This window comes from Tupaia chinensis, unplaced genomic scaffold, assembly GCF_000334495.1.
Source record: "Tupaia chinensis unplaced genomic scaffold, TupChi_1.0 Scaffold143951_1, whole genome shotgun sequence".
NCBI classification, from domain to species: domain Eukaryota; kingdom Metazoa; phylum Chordata; class Mammalia; order Scandentia; family Tupaiidae; genus Tupaia; species Tupaia belangeri.
Genome location: NW_006203802.1, coordinates 88486 through 108711, shown reverse-complemented (window position 1 = coordinate 108711; position 20226 = coordinate 88486). Strand labels below are relative to the sequence as shown.

Genomic DNA, 20226 nt, shown 5'->3' with positions numbered 1-20226 from the left:
TCCCCCCTGGGAGGATCCTTTCTCACTTTCTGTCTCTCTGTCTGTCTCTGTCTGTCTGGCAAACGCACACACCCTATAGCAAAAACCTCTCCAAAAAAAAAAAAAAAATGACCAAGGACAGTATAATTGTTACTATCTTCTTATTCCCCAAACAGATTGGTTGTCACTGCCCTTCTGATCCTATTATTCAATTTGCCTATACTTTTTTAAAAATATTTTTTGGGGAACCAGCAGTTAGCATAATGGCTATGTCGCTGGACTCCCACGTAGTCGACCGCAGTTCGCGTCCCGGACCCGGTGGCTTAAAACTCACGCCGGGTGCGTGTGCGTGCGTGCCCAAGATCCCGAGAGGAGAATGGAGGAGAAGGGATTGTGGCGTGACCATCCCCCCTGGGGGGTGATTTCTCGCTTTCTGTCTCTATGTCTCTCTCTGTCTGTCTGGCGAGCGCATGCGCCCTACAGTGAAAATCTCTCCAAAAAAAAAAAAAAAATTTTTTTTAAAGAATTATTTAACTTTTGTTTATTTTTATTTACAATTTGTCTATACTATTACATTTGTTTTTCCCAAAGTAGTCTCACCTAAGCCCATTCCAAATGCTTTAATGATATTCACTGTTGGATCAAGCATTGAGCACTCAGTTAAATGTTGTCAAGTACATCACATCCGTTAATGAAACCTAGAAACTACCATAGACAGCTTAAGAAAACAGGTATTTAAAATGTTGCTTCAAAGTCATTTGAGATGTCATACCTTATATCTACATATTTGTGTTAATGCCTTTGCCATATAATGACGCACATTGGAATTGGATTTCTATACAAAACCATCTCCATGGAATATGGTCTTCTAACAGTATTTTATTAAATATGAAAAATCTTCATAAACATCATAGATTTGCAAAGTCGTTTTCTGCCGTCATTTAATCCTTCTGATTTTGCCTCTAACATTTTAAATCAAAGACAGTCTTATTGGAAATTCTCTTAGAAAAATCTTGTTATATCACAAGCATTTTCCTTTTTTTAAATTATTTTGTTCAATTTTATTTATTTATTTATTTATTTAAATTTGACTAGAGAGAGATAGCACGAGAGAGAGGGAGAGGGAAAGTGAGAAAGCAAGCCACCAGGTCCGAGACTTGAACCATGGTCAGCCATGTGGGAGTTCAGCATCCTTAACCACCAAGCCACCTGCTGGCCCCACAAGCATTTTCTTTTAAAACTGACATAAGAGATTGTTTTGAGATATTTTTGCAGGTGTATATATATGTATACATACATATGTTATGTTACATACTATATGTTATAGATCTATGCAATAAAAGGCCTTAAGGAATTCTATTCAATTTGGTTTATAAAAAAAGAGCACTCATACAAATGAATTTAGATGTTTTTCAAGTTCCCATGACTTAAAATCTTTGACAAGTAAGCCAGCTTTACATATAGTAAAAGATAAAGTTTAATAAGTGAAGATCTTCACGATTTCCAACATATACTTTGTTCAGGGTTTTATTGATCAGGCGTCCTCATGTCTAATTTAATATGGATGGTTTAATGAAACAGCTAATATTTACACATTATACACATTTCATGTTACATGGTAGATATCTGACCAATAGGATAAATATATTAGTGACTAGCCTTCTTTAATAGTAGTAGTGAGTATCTCACAGGTAATCAGAATGTAATAGTTGAAAATTTTTAAATGCTGTTTGATACAACTGATTTTCCTAAAGTTCAATTTTTAATTATCTTATGGTTTAGTTATAGGACTACTGGCTAAAAATAGCAAAAAGTAATCTCATATAATAATAATAATTTATATGTAATCCATATATTAGTCTTTCGGTTGTTTTGTTACCTCTAGAAGTCATATCTGACTGCTGTAGTCTGCCGGGTATTCTGGTTTTATGTTAGTGACAACACTGAGTTAACCCTTTTTCATCCCTAAGGTGCTTGGAACATTTAACTTTCATTTTCAAACAGTTAAGTCAAATACTTAAGCTTTTGCTATCTTTGACAAGATTTCCCCAAAATCAAATTCTAAATTAAGTTCTTTTTACTTCAAACTAACTTTTAGATGTTTACAGAGGGCCCCTGAAACATCCAAAAGAAAGCTATTACAACCAATTAGCCTCATCTTAATATATATATAAAGTGATATGAGAAACACTTTCAAATTGAGTAATTTTAATTTTCTTTACATTAATTTGAAGTTATATGTATAAATTATACATATATTTATGAGTGTGTGTATATGTGTGTGTATATATATATATATTCTCTATTTATATATGTATTATATTCCAAAATAATTAAAAATTCCTAGATGTGGTATTTATCAGACATGTTATAGGTTATGTTAAACTGGTGTATGTCATAGGTACAGTCAAATTCCACTGTCAGTTGTAAATTCTTGCCAGAGCATTAACTAAGATAGTTAAAAATCTTATTGCCCATGGGTAATTGCTTTGTTTGATGCCTTTATAAAAACTTTTTGCAAATGGCTATAGTCCTAATATATTATAGCTTTAAGAAAATTCACAAAAGGATGTACTCTTATAAGTAAGGTTTCTGATCATCTAATCATTTAACTAAATAAAAATTTCTATATTTTTTGGAAAAACTAATCCATTTTCTAATCTGCTAAGTCAACCATGAGTAGAACTGGAAAGTACCTTAAGTAAAATAGTGGTTGACAAAATTGCATGCTAAGTAGCCAATATCACAATTGTTAAGTTATGTAATACTTCCTGACCCATTAGTAAGATCATAAATAAATTATTAAAAATCTGTAATTTGAATGAATTACATGAGACTAATGTAAGTCAAATTACCAATGGCAATCCATTTAATAAACAATGCTATGTACCTAAATTAAAAATTAATATAAAAAGTTGCAAATCTAATATTAAACATAGACTCACAGAGAGCCTGAATGGCAACCTAGTTCTTCCTGAATCCTTATAGCTCTCATTATTAAGTTAACATACTTTAATATTTCTTATTTTCAGCCTTTTAAATTTTATAAAAATTAAAAATATTGGTCTAATCTAATAAAACTTTACAGTTCTGCATTCAGAAAGTTACTAAATGGTTTTTTTATTACTATAGTTTATAAATGTTCATAAGCTACTAATAATTGCTGAAGATCAAAATTGCTAAAATAAAAAATTCTGGTCAATACAAATATATGTAATTCTATTAACAGATGCAAGTTTACAAGCTTGATGGCCTTTCCATGAGATATCTGATTCCCCAGGTTAAAAAAAAATAGTAAAGATAATTAGTAAAAAAAACCTTTGCAAAGGCACTAATCCTTTTAATATGCTTCACTGCTCCTTATGATATTTCTTGGGAATTGTTGCATCAATAATCTTGCTTATGTTCATATTCCTACTGGTCTGCAGAATTATCCAATAAGAAGTCTGTCAGTCATCCAACTCCACAGACTCAAATTTAAAAAAGAAAAAGGGGAATGTGTAGGGAGCAGCCTGAATCTGAGCAAGCATGGTGACCTTTAGACACATGCAGAAACTGGGTTCTATGGGAAGTCATTTGCAAGGCAATGAACTCCATTAACATATGAATACACCACATGCCAAAAAGATAAAAGAAAACTTATATAGAACTACATGGTGCTAGGTGTCTTCACATTTTCAGCTGATTAACATCTGAAAATAACTGGCTTTGCATTCCACTTTTTGTCTGCTCTTTAAAAGAATAAACCTGGAACTAGCTCAGGGTTATGTGGCTGCTTCCATCAGAGAGTCTGGATCAACCAATCCCTGGTTTTCTCTACATGTACATCTTTGTGTATTTGGTTTTATGTTTATTTCTAATCCACTGTTGCCCCCACTAAGACCACACATTCAGGCATGCAGGCCGGTCTATGGTGCAGTGAGAATGTGCTGTTCAAGAGAAGCCAGATCCCACATGGTCACCACAGTTTAAATGCCCAGCTGGATCAGCCTGAAACACTCCAGCCATGTGCATGAGTGCTGAAGATCCAATGGGTTCAAGGACATGAAGAAAGGGAGCATAGCCTGACCAGATATACGAAGAGTGCTCTTCTCTTTATTTCTCTATCTCTTGTGCACATGCACTCACTCTGTCAAGGATAAAGGGGATAAAATAATCTATATTTTTTTTAAAGATTTAACTAATTAGCATTAAAGAAAGATGGGGATTTGGGAGAAGAGTGCAGAGGGGAGGAAGACTGAGTTAAAAGCAATATTTAAAAGGATCAAGTTGGGACCAGTAGTTGGCTTAATGGCTATGTCACTGGACTCTCATGTAGTTGACTGCGGTGGCTATAGTCCCAGACTCCCTGTAGTCCCGGACCTGGTAGCTTAAACTAATGCTGGGTGTATGTGTGTGCATGCCCAAGATCCAGAGAGGAGAATGGAGGAGAAGGGATTGCAGTGTGACCATCTCCCCTGGAAGGTGATTTCTCACTTTCTGTCCCTCTGTCTCTCTCTGTCTTTCTGGTGAGCACATGCACCCTATAACAACAACAAAAAAGAATAAAGCTAAGAGTTTTCCAGATATGAAAAGGAATACTAGTTCACAGAATCAGGAATCTAAAAAAATTAAGCAAGATAAATAAAAATAAATCTACATTTGAATACATAATAATAAGACTATATAACACCAAATTTAAAAAAGAGAAACCCTTAAAGTCATAAAAAAAAAAAAGGACAAAGAGGATGAAGTACTATTAAAGAAATAACTAGACAGACAGGTAAGTTCTCAAGAGCAATAATAACAGAAGTATAATCTTCCATGCACTGAGAGGAAAAACTGTACCTAGAATTCTCACTTTCTCTCCTTCTGTCTTTCTCTACAGTAAGTGCACATGCCCTGTAACAAATTAAAAAATAATCATTATAAATAAAATAAAATAAAATAAAATAAATCTTAAAAAAAGAAAAAGAAAACGGAAAAGTCATATCTGTGACAAGGAAAGAAAAGGTTCTAAGAGTAAACTATCAATAATTATAAAGTTCTTAATAACTTTGGAGAAATAATAATTTTTAAATTATTTTAATTTAATTTAATTTTTATTATTATTGTTATTTTTAAATTTGCTGTAGTCACCAGAGAGAGGGAGAAAGTGAGAAAGCAAACTACCAAGTCCAGGATTCTAACCATGGCCAACCTTGTGGGAGTCTAGCACCTTTACCACCACATTACCTGCTGGCCTCACAATTTTTTTTAATCAGTTAATTTTTGTGTTTGGCTGGAGGGTACATACACCAGCCAGAGAGAGAGAAACTGAGAACTCACCCTCTATCAGGGATGACCACATCACAATCCCTTCTCTGCTCTCCTCTTGGAATTTTGGGCATGCACACATGCCTGGCATGTTTTTCTAGCTACTGCACCTAGGACTCTAACCATTCAGTCAGCCATATGGGATCCAGATACCCTAACTACCTGGTTGGCGATAATTAATTTAAAAAGTGTTTTTTTAATTACTATTTATTTTAATTTTATTTATTCATTCATTTATTTTAATTTGACCAGAGAGAGACACAGAAAAAGCGATAGAGAGAAAGAGAGAAAGGAAGCCACCAGGTCTGGGACTTGAACCATGGCCAGCCATGTGGGAGTGTCCAGCACCTTAATCACCACACCAATTTAAAAAGTTTTAAATAAAATATTGTCTTTTATTGTAAAAGACAAAGGTTTAAAGTAGAAATTGCTTACTGTTTTTGTTTTGGTTTGGTTTTTTAAATATTTATTTATTTATTTAATTCCATTTGTTGTTATTATCATTTTTAAATTTTGACCAGACAGAGACAGAGAGAGAGAAGGGGAAAGCGAGAAAGCAAGCCTTCAGGTCCGGGACTTGAACCATGGTTGGCCATGTGGGAACCCAACACTTTTAACCACCACGCCACCTGCCGGCCCAATTGCTTACTGTTTTGACACAGAGGTTTGCAGTATAAAAAAAGTATAGCCTTCAGCCATCCAAATTGGAAAGAACTTCATAAACCTTTGGATGTGTGATGAGTATAGTGGTGATTACAACCTCACTCAGGGCAATTCTCCATGCAAGCCCAGCTCCTGTTGTAATTTCTAGTAAATCTAGTAGCGACTTCAAAAAGTCACTAACTCCAACCCCAGATTCTGACGGATCTGCACTCGTAGTTAAAATAATTGCTCTTGGGACCAGCAGATGGCAAAATGGTTATGTTGTTGAATTCATATGGCTGACCTTGGTTCAAGTTCTGGAACTGATGGCTCGAAAATCACACTGGGTGCCTGTGAGTGTCTGCCCAAGATCCCCGGGAAAGTCAAGGAGAAGGATTGTGGTATGGCCATTCCTTCTTGGGAATGATTTCTTACTTTCTGTCTCTGTCTCTCACGTGAGCACATGCACCCAAGAACAACAATCTCTCTTAAATTTTTTTAAAATAAAATAAATGAAATAATTGCTACTTATACTTCTGTATTTTTAAAAATTTAGATTAGAGGTCAGCAGATGACATAGCAGTTACATCGCTGGACTCCTATAGGGCTAACCCTGGTTCAAGTCCTGGGTCCAGTGGCTTGAAACTCATGCCAGGTGCACATGTGTACATGCCCCAGATTCTGGGGGGAAAATGGAGGAGAAGTGACTATAGTGTGGCAATCCCCGCCAGGGGGTGATTTCTCACTTTCCCTTTCATTGTGTCTGACTCTCTCTCTTTCTCTGGTGCATGCATGTGCCCTAAGGCAAAAAAACTCTCAAAAAATTAGATCAGGGGAAAAAAAGACTTCACTGCACTTATATCTTGATATTCACCTCTTAATTTCAAAACACAAATGGAAATTAAGTGATATTTACTTTTTTTTGTTTTTGAGAGTTTTTTGCTGTAGGGTATATGTGCTTGCCAGAAAGACAGAGAGAGACAGAGAGACAGAAAGCAAGAAATCACTCCCCAGGGGAGATGGCCACACCACAATCCCTTCTCCTCCATTCTCCTCTCGGGATCTTGGGCATGCAAGCACACGCACCCAGTGTGAGTATAAGCCACCGGGTCTAGGACTCGAACTACAGTCGACTACATTGGACTCCAGCGATATAGCCATTATGCAAACTGCTGGTCCTGACATTTACTTTTTAAAGGCCCATATGGATCAGCTTCCTGTCCCTGACATCTGCCCTGTCTTGATCACCAACTAATACATGATTAATTCAGGGAAGCCATGTGGAAGAATAGCTCTGAGTGACCTTAGTATACCACTTAATATTTCTATGCCTTAGCCTCCTAAAGACTACTTTGTAGAATGGTGAAGATTGAATAAATTAATTCATGGCTCTAGCTCCCTGTAGGAGCTCAAAGTTCTAAGTAGTAAAAATACCTCTTACCTGGCTGAAAGGAGAATGGGGAAAGTGTATACAAGGAATTTACTTCTGACCAACCATTGATGGAGAGGAGAAAGATTTCCAACAGTGAAATTTATCGACAATAAAGATGATAGTGGGAGCTAAGAGGATTTGTCCCTTTTATTTCACTTAGTTTGTTTTATATAGATACTGTTATAAGAAAGAAAAGGAATAAATATGTAGTATCTATTATATATCCTTATATAGTCAACAAAAATGGGTGGCTGGGTAGGAGGATGGGGAAGGAGGAAATGAAAAAAGAAGAAAAAATTTCAAACCAATTGAAATTGGCAGCATGCTTAATATAATTATAAGTATGTATTATTATAGTATGATTGATAGTTTTTGCATGTAACTGCTTCAGTGAAATCTTTCTTATAATGTTCTAGATTTTGGTGATAATTTTTTAAAGAATTATTTTACTTAACTTTTTATTTATTTATTTTAATTGACCAGAGAGGGGGAGAGAGAGAGAGAAAGTGAGAAAGCAAGCCTCCAGGTCCGGGACTAGAACTATGGTCATCCACATAGGAGTCCAGCACCCTTAACATGCCACCTGCCAGCCCCACTTTTGGTGATATTTAAAAAAAGAAAAAAACATTTTTAACATTCAACATTAGCACACAGTACTGAACATTAATTATATTTATTACCAAGTCAATAGTTGCTTTGACTTTTCTTTTGGGACTGGAGACATGACAGTAAATCTTGGGGTAAAGTAATAAATTTACATTGGAAAAAGTTATTTCAAAATTTGTTTTTCCTTTTAGATTCATGACATTGTAAAGGGAGTGATAAGAGTTAGGCAAATTTGTGACTCACTGGTCATTACACAGAGTCTAATTCATGATTAATAGGCAAGAAATATAAGCTGGTAATAATTAAATATAAGCTGGTAATAATAATAATCTGAATTCCCCTAAATTGAGAGCTTAAAGTTTTCATTCCAGTTTTGATTTCGAGAATTAGCCATTTAAAAAGAAAAATTTAACCATGAGATTGCAAGAAGAAAGCACTGTACCATATCCTCATTCCAATTCAGGAGAAAAAAAAAAATCCTTTTTCCCAACTAGCTTGAAGGAATAAAAGTAACTTAGTCCAGAAGGAAAAATGAAAGTATGAACCAGTAAGTGAGAATTACTGGTCTCAGAACCAGCCCCACTTAATAAATGCAATTGTTCCCTGACACACACCACCTGTACAGGGAATACCCTGGACTCAGCATTTTGGCTTTAGCTTGTAATTTAAATAATTTTTATCAATTTAGTTATAAAAAATAGTAAAAGTATATAGGAATGAGGATGACTTTAGTGTCTAAAACAGATTTGTGGAGTTTGTTTATCAAAATCAATTTTTAGCCACACTTCCTCCTGCCACAATTACTTTGGCAAGCATAATCCTAAAACATCGAACTATTAAAAAGGCATGTGGTCTCAGGACCAGCAGTTAGCGTAATGGCTATGTTGCTGGACTCCCACATAGTCAATCGTGGTTCAAGTCCTGTCCCCAGCGGCTTAAACTCACACCGAGCACGTGTGCATGTGTGCCCAAGATCCCAAGAGGAGAATGGAGGAGAGGGGATTGTGGCGTGGCCATCCTCCCTGGGGGGTGATTTCTCGCTTTCTGTCTCTCTATCTCTCTCTGTCTGTCTGGCGAGTGCATGCTCCTTATAGCAGAAAAACCTCTCCAGAAGAAAAAAAATTAAAAAAAAAAAAAAGGCATGTGGTCTCAACTCCTCTGTTGACATAGAGAAATTGTGTGAATTTGAAAATTACAATCAGGGATAAGTATCAGAAATTAACTTAGTGATGGCTTCTGGGATAAGTACACACGCAGTCCATACTGTGCTCTCAACTATTTTGTTTTTGTTTGATTTATTAGGTATGTTCAAACTGAATGCAGTGATCATATTGTTCCCAATATGATTTTGTTTTCTATTTTTCATGCTTTTGTTCTTTCTTTGTTTATGGTCAGTAGAGAGAAAGAAAACTTTAAATTCAAACACCAGAAAATCCTAATATTGAGATATATATGTGTTGTTCCCTTAATAATAATAACACCATCATAAGGAATGGTTATAAATTTAGAAGATTAAAAAAAAAAAAGAAAAATTTCTAATGTCAATACTTCTTAACCCCTCTGCAGGTATTTGCAACTTTAAATCAAACTCACCTTTTTATAGGTAATATTCTTTTCCTCTGTTGTCTGTTACATTCCAATGAATAATTTCTATTTGACCTTAAGAGTGGCAATTTTCTGTGCTGTAACAGGTACATTCTAACCACAAGTCTAGTCAAATGGATTCTGGAAATACTTTTGAAATGATCAGGTCACCTGTAGGAGCCAAATGGAAGGTTGGCAGGCTTCGTGTGAGATTTCCTCTACAGAATCCTGACATTCTTCCAAATATTAGCCTTTTTTAGTGAAGGGATATTAGAAGTAGCAAAAATATCTGATTTGTTTAAAAGACCATTTGGTGGGACCAGCAGATGGTTTTGATTTCGGGAATTAGCCATTTAAAAAGAAAAATTTAACCATGACATTGCAAGAAGAAAGCGCTATACCGTATCCTCATTCAAATTCAGGGGAAATGTCACTGGACTCCCACATGGCCAACTGCAGTTCGAGTCTTGGGCCTAGCAGCTTGAAACTCATGCCAGGCACATGTGCATGTGTGTCCAAGATCCTAGGAGGAGAATGGAAGAGAAGAGATTGCGATATGGCCAACTCCCTGGGGAGTGATTTCTCATTTTCTGCTCCTTAGGTAAGTGCACATGCCCTATAATAAGAATCTCTCTTAAAAACCAAAAACAAACAAAAAAACACTTGGACTTTATAGAAACATGGTAATTTCAGCACAACTGAGAGAAAATAAATCTACCTGAGAAATTACACTAACCCTAAGTGCTGAACCAAGAATCTTACGAAGTTCTGGTTTCTACCCTTAATTCCTAAATCAGAGAGCTTTGGTGGGAAAAACCATGTTCTGGCAGTCACCAGGTTAGGCCTACCCACTATCACACCTGACTGGCCTCAAATGATACTGGCATCCCAAGTAATTTCCTAGGACTCCAGTCCTTCTCTCATTCCCCACATAAGGGCTTATTCCCCTTCTGAGCCCACTTGCTGGCTCCTCTTTATTCCTTGGAACTGGGTTCTCTGTTCCAGCTTTGCCCACCTCCTGTGATGTACTACCCCTCTTTCTGCAGCCTTTGGACCACAGTTTTCCAACCAGGTTTTAGGTGTCACTCATTCTCTGGCCCTGGCTTGGCCACACACAAATGAGTATTTCCTATCTCTTTCCTGGTCCTACCAAACCCCAAGCCCCCTTCTGCACTTTGGCTGGTATTTAGCCTTACTACTCAGGCAATTTCTAAATCATTCACTGGTTCTCCTATATCTTCTTAAAATAAAAAAGAGTATCAAGACTCTAATACTTTCTTTCTTTTTTTAAAGAGAGATTTTTGCTATAGGGTGCATGTGCTAGCCAGAGAGATAGATAAAGACACGGAGATAGAAAATGAGAAATAACCCCCAGGGGGAATGGCCACACAATTACAATCCCTTCTCCATTCTTCTCTTGGGATTTTGGGCATGTATGCACATGCGCCCAGAATAAATTTTAAGCAGCCAGGTCTGGGATTTGACCCGCAGTTGGACACATGCGAGTCCAGTGAAGTAACCATTATGCCATCTTCTGGTCCCCTAATGTTTTCTTTTTAGGATAGAAGAAATGATGGGCTGAACCCAATACTTCTAAATGAATGAGAAGATAGTTTGGAAGTTGCCATGGAAACCACTATGTTTTCTCTCCTGGAAGCACCAACATACTTCAGAGCAACAAATAACTTTACATTTCTATCTTCTCTAGGAACACATTATGTGTGGCAGTAACTTCTAGTTCAGGTTCACTTTCTTCCTGGGTACACAGATAAGCAACCGTTCTCACTCCCCATACTACTACGTATAACCACGTAACTAGTTCTCACCTACAAAATGTGAGCAGAGGTGATGTGTGCTCACCCCTGGTCAGGACATTTTTTATTTTTTAATTTTTTTTTTTTTGGAGAGGTTTTTGCTATAGGGCATGTGTGCTCACCAGACAGGCAGAGAGACAGAGAGATAGAAAGCGAGAAATCACCCCCCAGGGGGGGGATGGCCACGCCGCATGTAGCTATCTGGGAATCCAGCTTCTCTGAAATAGTGTGTTACCATTATGCCACCAGGCCAATACCTCATTCTTTCTATACTCTCTACTTAACAACCTCTATCTTGTAAAATAAATGCAAAGGAAAGAAAAATTTAAGTTGAAAGGAGTAATTTTCAGTAAATAAAATTTTAAAGTGCTGGTAGGAGTATCAATTTTACTTTCAAATACAGAGGAAAAAATCTTGTAGAGTCAATGTTTTTATTAGAATGAGTAATCTTGTCCAATTCTGTTTAATAGTCAGGGTAGGTCTTATTTCTATCCAATAATGCTAAGGTAGTTGATGATACATCAGCCTACTTTATAGGCTATTAAGTAAGAATCTTATTTCCCAGACATTTATATTAACGTTAAAACAAACAACAACAAAAAACCTCTTAGGTAACAAAATATGCATTCTTTTTCTTTTTTTGGAGAGGTCTTTTTTTGCTATAGGGCGTGTGCACTCGCCAGACAGACAGAGAGAGGCAGAGAGACAGAAAGCGAGAAATCACCCCCCAGGGGGGATGGTCACACCACAATCCCTTCTCCTCTATTCTCCTCTCGGGATCTTGGGCATGCACACACACGCGCCTGGTGTGAGTTTTTTTAAGCCACCGGGTCCGGGACGCGAACCACAGTCAGCTACGCGGGAGTCCAGCGACATAGCCATTATGCTAACTGCTGGTCCCCTGGTCAGGACTTTTAAGAAGCAGGTGTGCCCCTTCCACACATTCTCTTTCTGTTGCTGGGTATAAGTGTAAAAGGCTAGAAGATGGAGGAACCACAAATGTAAATCAAGGGTTCTTGCTGATGCAAATCATTTCCATAATTGCAGCCCAAGCCCTTATCTTCTCTATGGTTGGAATGACATAGAGAGGAAGGGTGCAATTTGGGTCTGAATGTTGAAAGTTTGTAGCAACATAGGACCAGCAGATGGTATAATGGTTACATCACTGGACTCCCATGGCACTCTCAACAGCAATTCAAGTATTGGACCTGGCAACTTAAAACTTAAACCAGGTGCATGTGCATGTATACCCAAGACCCAAGAGGAGAACGGAGAAGGGATTGCAGGGTGGCCATACCCCTGCACCCAGGGGGAGGTGGCGCGATTTCTTGTTTGCTCTCTCTCTCTCTGGTGAGCACACATACCCTATAGCAAAAATCTCTTAAAAAAGAAAGTTTATGGCAACAAAGGCTTTTTTCAAAGCCTACCAAGCAGATACACCAAGAGAAGCATATTCCACTGATTTGAAAGGTCTTTAGAAAGGGGTGGGAATTAAGTCAACAACTGAATGTCAGAAGTGAAATTTCATGCTGTCCCCATGGCCTGGCAGTAAAGGTAACCTGATCCCATGTGATTCAAACTCCAGTCCTGGCAGCTTGAAAATTATGCTGGACCTGTGTGCATACACACCTCGAATTTCAACAAGCTAAAGAAATGGAGAAGCAATTACAGTATGACCACATCCTACTGGGAAGTGCTTTCTCCTTTCTCTGTCTGTCTGTCTCTTTGTCCTTCTCTGGCAAGCACACATGCCCTCTTACCAAAACAAAGAAAGAAAAGAAGATTTTGCTGACTGCATAACCTTAAAATCATTCAAAGGAACACCATCAAATCACTTTTTCAGTTCCCACCCTTGCAGTGATGGTACAACCAAAGGTCAGGAAAATGAGGTAGGAGTCCTGAGGGAAATACTTCTGCCCTGCTGCCAGCTGGATACTAGGCAATTCGATATGTCTAAAGAGGTCATATGAGTCCACCTCAGTCAGGGCTCACTGCCAAATAGCATCAGGCTACAACCCTAAACTGAGGGAAAGCTTATCTCATTTTTGATAGGATTTTTTGATCCTTTGATTTTTGGATCTTTCTCTAGGATGGCAAGTTCCACAACCTAGTTTCACTCAGGATGGAATTTAAACATGATGTAACCTGGAAAGCACAAAAAGGGCAGGAGCCAGATGAATCACAGTTGGTGAGGATGAACTGAATGCAATTCAAGATGCTCCAGTGTAAATAAAAAACTATTTCCCAGATAACAGGAGGGAGAAAACTGACATCAGATTTAAAGAGGTAGTGGTAATGAATCAAGCTCAAGTTGGTGATAAAACTGCTGGTCTGACGCAGGTGCAGTTTTAAGCAAACTCATACAAAATCACGTATAGAGCATTACCATTTTTTAACCATAGAATTTAAAGATTAAGTATGAAAGCTATCTTCCCCTTGTTCTACATGCTGTCGACAAACTGCTGTCTAGCCTTTGCTTGGCTACTCAGCCCAATAGATGAACAACTGTTATTTAAAGACCTGCCATGAAAGTCCTAGATATTGCATGATAGAGTAGAAAATTTAACACAGATTCAATGTGTGTGCTCTTGATTAAGCTGCTTTTCTCCACATAGGAGTAGGAAGTTTAATTTCATCATAGTCTTGTCACCTTTATAATCTTGTATATCTGCTGTCTCCTACTTACTAAGAATTTCTGCTTTTTGAAAAAGCTTATTTTGAATGTTCCTACTTTTTTAGAGTTTGTATCAGTTATGCAGTTATCAATTTCAATCACTCAGTTTTGAAGCTTAAGCATGATAAAACAAAAACAATAAAAAATAGTTGATTGTGGACTAGAGAGACAGAGAGTGGGCCAGTAAAAAAAGAAATACAGGGGCCGGCAGGTGACAATGTGGTTAAGGGTGCTGGACTCCCACATGGCCGACTGCGGTTTGAGTTTCAGATCTGGTGGTTTTGCTTTCTCACTTTCGCTCTCTCTCACTCTGTACCTCTCTGGGCAAATTGAAAGAAAAGGAAAAAGAAAAAGAAAAAGAAAAATAAGAAGAAAAAGAAAAAGAAAAAAGTAAAAGAAAAAGAAAAAGAAAAAAGTAAAAGAAAAAGAAAAAGAAAGGGAGGAAGAAAGATAGTCTTTCTTTTTGAGAGGTTTTCGCTACAGGGCTCATGCACTCGCCAGAAAGACAGAGAGAGACAGAGAAACAGAAAGTGAGAAATCACCCCCCAGGGGGATGGTCACATCACAATCCCTTCTCTTTCATTCTCCTCTCAGAATCTTGGGCATGCATGCACATGGGCCCAGGGTATACAGAGAAGGCAAAGACTCTGAGAGTTCTACCTTGCTAGATAGGCTTGTTACTGCCAGGTAGAAATAAAGCAGAGTCCACCTCAGTCAGGGCTCACTGCCAAATAGCATCAGGCTACAACCCTAAACTGAGGGAAAGCTTATCTCATTTTTGATAGGATTTTTTGATCCTTTGATTTTTGGATCTTTCTCTAGGATGGCAAGTTCCACAACCTAGTTTCACTCAGGATGGAATTTAAACATGATGTAACCTGGAAAGCACAAAAAGGGCAGGAGCCAGATGAATCACAGTTGGTGAGGATGAACTGAATGCAATTCAAGATGCTCCAGTGTAAATAAAAAACTATTTCCCAGATAACAGGAGGGAGAAAACTGACATCAGATTTAAAGAGGTAGTGGTAATGAATCAAGCTCAAGTTGGTGATAAAACTGCTGGTCTGACGCAGGTGCAGTTTTAAGCAAACTCATACAAAATCACGTATAGAGCATTACCATTTTTTAACCATAGAATTTAAAGATTAAGTATGAAAGCTATCTTCCCCTTGTTCTACATGCTGTCGACAAACTGCTGTCTAGCCTTTGCTTGGCTACTCAGCCCAATAGATGAACAACTGTTATTTAAAGACCTGCCATGAAAGTCCTAGATATTGCATGATAGAGTAGAAAATTTAACACAGATTCAATGTGTGTGCTCTTGATTAAGCTGCTTTTCTCCACATAGGAGTAGGAAGTTTAATTTCATCATAGTCTTGTCACCTTTATAATCTTGTATATCTGCTGTCTCCTACTTACTAAGAATTTCTGCTTTTTGAAAAAGCTTATTTTGAATGTTCCTACTTTTTTAGAGTTTGTATCAGTTATGCAGTTATCAATTTCAATCACTCAGTTTTGAAGCTTAAGCATGATAAAACAAAAACAATAAAAAATAGTTGATTGTGGACTAGAGAGACAGAGAGTGGGCCAGTAAAAAAAGAAATACAGGGGCCGGCAGGTGACAATGTGGTTAAGGGTGCTGGACTCCCACATGGCCGACTGCGGTTTGAGTTTCAGATCTGGTGGTTTTGCTTTCTCACTTTCGCTCTCTCTCACTCTGTACCTCTCTGGGCAAATTGAAAGAAAAGGAAAAAGAAAAAGAAAAAGAAAAATAAGAAGAAAAAGAAAAAGAAAAAAGTAAAAGAAAAAGAAAAAGAAAAAAGTAAAAGAAAAAGAAAAAGAAAAAAGTAAAAGAAAAAGAAAAAGAAAAAAGTAAAAGAAAAAGAAAAAGAAAAAAGTAAAAGAAAAAGAAAAAGAAAAAAGTAAAAGAAAAAGAAAAAGAAAAAAGTAAAAGAAAAAGAAAAAGAAAGGGAGGAAGAAAGATAGTCTTTCTTTTTGAGAGGTTTTCGCTACAGGGCTCATGCACTCGCCAGAAAGACAGAGAGAGACAGAGAAACAGAAAGTGAGAAATCACCCCCCAGGGGGATGGTCACATCACAATCCCTTCTCTTTCATTCTCCTCTCAGAATCTTGGGCATGCATGCACATGGGCCCAGGGTAAGTCTAAGCCACTGGATCTGGGACTTGAACCACGATCAACTACATGGGAGTCCAGAGACATAGCCATTATGCTACCTGCTGGTCCCTAAATTTAAATAAGATAATTCTTTAAAAAAAAATAAATAAACACACACACACATTCAAAGTACAAGAGAGAATTGTTTGCAACCACATAGTAACCTGTAGATGCCAACTTTTGTCTACAGAGAAGGCAAAGACTCTGAGAGTTCTACCTTGCTAGATAGGCTTGTTACTGCCAGGTAGAAATAAAGCAGAATGTAGGTGACTATGCAAACTGACAATCCAGACACAGGCCTAGTGTTGTGGTTTTTAGCCTGGCTGCTCAAGAGAGTCACATGGGGAACTTCTAAGACCATAAGCCAACAGCTTTTAACCCCCAGCCCCCATCCCCGCCTTTATCCGGAGATCAGATTGTATTCCCCTGGCATCTATAAAATGGGAAACTGGAGCTATAAATGGAAGATGAAGTCACAAAAGGTAAGGGAGAGCTAGAATACACATTTGGGCATAAGTTCTCCATTCAGTTTAGAAACCAACCATTGGAACAGTTACATTTTTCACCAAGCAATTTGTGTGATATTTAATACTCATAAAACTATAGTAGTTATACCATTTTTACGCTCCTGGAAGATGTCTCTAATTATTGGGTACAATTTTAATTGCTAGACTCACATCAAATCCATTTCATAATAATCCTATTTTACGACATCCACGGCTCTTCTCCTGTCAACCTAGTGAACTGAGAGGTGATCCAGTAGTCACATTCACTTACCTTAACTCCTTGAGATCCATAGCCAGGAGGGCCAGGAGGGCCAGGCAAGCCTTTCTGCCCAATATCACCCTGTTGGGAGATGGGGAGATACTGAAGACAAAGTGTAAGGAGATTGAAAGAAAACACAAGTATCATTGCTCTCAGCTTTCTTCTTTCAGTCTGATTAGGACCTTCATAAAGCCCACAAGTTATTTTATATTTTACCTAAAGTCATGTTTTTCTAAGTATTTTTAAGTCACAGAATCCTTTGAAAGTAAAAACCTTACATATAATCCAAATGTAAATAAAGAAGTTAGGCAGTGCTGCTTGGCATAAGCAGGAGGCGGCCTTGGGGCTGTCCACCTGGCTCCTCTACCAACAACCAGGGTTGCCCTGCATCAAGTCTGGAAACTCCCTGTATAGGATGCTGGGTGGCCTTTACCATGTTGCTCTATTTCTACATAGAGTGTCAATTTACTGGAGTTATGGTTGAAGAGTCAGTGGATGTTGATGTGGACTGATGTGAGAATTTTTAGGAAAATATGTAGATAAAGCAGTAAGCAAGTGTAGCATTTCTTTTTATCTGTTCACGACTGACCCTCTGTCTCTTGAGGAAAAACATTGTGATGAAATGAGATTGGAAAACAGTCTGTGCCTCCCCGGGAGATGTCCAGTACACATTAATATGTGCAAGGCTCTACAAAATCCCAAAACAGAGAAATTCGTTTTTCTTCATTTAGCCCCCAAATTCCTAAATTAACACGAAATAGAAGAAGCTTTGAAAAATGGTGGGTTAAAAAATATTGTATAAGTCAGTCTTTCTTCTTCCTATGAAAAGTCAGTCTTTCTCCTCTCCTATGAGAAAAAGGCTTCTTTTTTATCTGATTGTAAGAGGAATATTTACTCATTGCAAAAGTGTTTTAAAAACAGTAATAAAGATGAGTGCAGAAAAACAGATCTATCTTCCCATCACCAGGGACAGTGACTACTAAGATCTGTGGGGAGTAGAGAGGGTCTTCATCCATACAGAATGATCTAAAACGTTCAAAAACAATCTATTGCCAAAATGCAGTTGAAAGTCCAAAAAAGGATAAACTGAAAATTTTGTAATTCTAGAATTCTCAGTAAAATCTTTGATTCATGAAACCTTTCTCTTTGTTTTTAATAATACAGTTCTAATTCCTTCTGTGTATTTTAGGTACAAATAAACCTATTTAAAATTACAATTTGTGATGGCTGATTCACTGACACCCACCCTGACATTTATCTAACTTTTTTAAAAACTCAAATAAAAAAAACTATTGTTGAACAAGTGAATGAACAATTGAAACAAAGTTTCTTAAACTCAGAATTCTACTAACATTTTGATTCTTTATCATGGGAGATGCTTGTGAAATGCAAGAGTATTTAGTGCTACTCGAAGCCAGTAACACTCTTCCCCCAGTTGGGATACTCAAAATTGTCTCTAGACATTTCCAAATGTCTCCTGGGGCAGAGAAGGGAGGACAAAAATATTTTATTGAAAAATACTGGATTAAAAAAATAAAAGGATTGGGGCCAGCAGGTGGTGTGGTGGTTAAGGCGGCTGGACTCCCACATGGCTGACCACAGTTCAAGTCCCTGGCCTGATAGCTTCCTTTCTCACTTTCCCTATCTCTCTCTCCAATCAACTTTAAAGAAATAAAACAAAATAATGACAATGAATAAAATGAAATAAAATAATTTTTAAAAAATAAATAAATAAAAGGATAAATAATCACCAAACTGGACGATCCAAAAGGAAGAAATGAGGACAAAGAGAGTCAAAGGAAGTTCTGCTCATCATCTATGGGTTCAGTTCATCTAGATCCATACTCTGAGGCTCTGACAGTGTAGATATAGTACAAATGGCACAATGGATGCACCAGCTGGACAGCTGCTGAAAGGCTACCTGAGGCAGCTCTGGCTTGAGTAAAGATGTGCTTCCTAAGGCTAATACAACCTTTAAGAAACCTAGAAATATCGTGAGCACTTTGGCCAATTTTCCCATTGAGGGATGGAGAGGGTAAATGCAGACTTTATAAACTGTAACAATCTATTTTACTAAAAACTTGCATGATATAAAAAAAAATAAGACTTTTCATCAATAATTGAGAAAAATAACACAATGCCAAAATGAATAATTATGAACTGTTTACTTGGTTGTTCCTGATGTTATCTGGCCCTCACACAGAGCACAGACCTGAAGACTCACCTTTGACCCTTGAATACCAATGCCTCGAGGCCCAGAGGGACCTGGAGGGCCTCTGACTCCAGGCTCTCCCTATAAAGACATAAGGAATGAGAAGTTAGTGATTTTTAAGGGTTTTTTAAAATAAAATCATTATTTACTTGAAAAATTAGTTTAATTAATTAAAAAGTTTTTTAAAACTTTTTTTTAAAAAAGTTTTATGTTGTATAGTATCTTATATTGATACATTCTCAAAAGTTTTTTGTTTGTTTGTTTGTTTGCTTGTTTGTTTTTTTTAAGATCAAAAGCCCCTGAGCAAACAGAAAGTCATCAACATATTGGAGCAAAGTACACCCAGTTTTCTGACTTGGAAAATTTTCTAAATTGGCAGCAAGTGTGTCTCCAAACAGAATTTGCATAGGTCATTCCTTCAGAAGAGGATTCCTCATGGCTCCTGCAAACTAGTCATTTCAGGGGACAGGAGAAATGAAGATTTTCTACTGATAATTCAGCCTCCAGAAAACAAAGGTAGCATGGCAGGAGAGTTGAGGCCTTCCTTCAGAAGAAGAAAGAAGATTCCTCATGGCTCCTGCAAACTAGTCATTTCAGGGGATAGGAGAAATGAAGATTTTCTACAGATAATTCTGCCTCCAGCAAACAAAGCTAGCATGATTGAACTTCAAGAATTCGAAGGAAACACACCATCCATCCGATGACAAGAAATCAACGCAGGACCACAAGAAGTATGGGAAAGCAAGAAAATACCTATCCTCCAAGGGAAAAGAATAACTCCTCTTCACCCACAAGCAGTTCAATGCAAATCATGGAAATGTCTGATAAGGAATTTAGAGCATTCATAATGGCAAAGCTAACTGAGATGGAAGAGAAGAGAGACAATGAACTGCTAAAGAGAAAGGAGAAAGAAGTTGACGAGTTCCAGGAGGTGAGGAAATTCTTGCAAGATCTAAAAGAGGAATTACATGTTTTACAAAAGAGTCAAACGGAACTGTTAGAAATGAAGTCTATAATACAGGAAGTCAAAACCTCCCTTGAAAGTAT

At 37.4% G+C, this 20226-nt stretch overlaps 1 protein-coding gene across 1 annotated transcript in view; it reads right to left on the bottom strand.

Moving 5' to 3' along the window:
* LOC102481117 (collagen alpha-1(XXVIII) chain) overlaps nucleotides 1-20226 on the bottom strand; it is a gene marked incomplete at its 5' end in the record, with an annotated part of 182282 nt that overhangs the window by 74980 nt on the left and 87076 nt on the right. The window contains 2 exons of the mRNA XM_006165543.3: nucleotides 16980-17048; nucleotides 19192-19260. Coding sequence (XP_006165605.1) covers nucleotides 16980-17048; nucleotides 19192-19260 — 138 coding nt within the window. The remainder of the gene's footprint in view (nucleotides 1-16979; nucleotides 17049-19191; nucleotides 19261-20226) is intronic.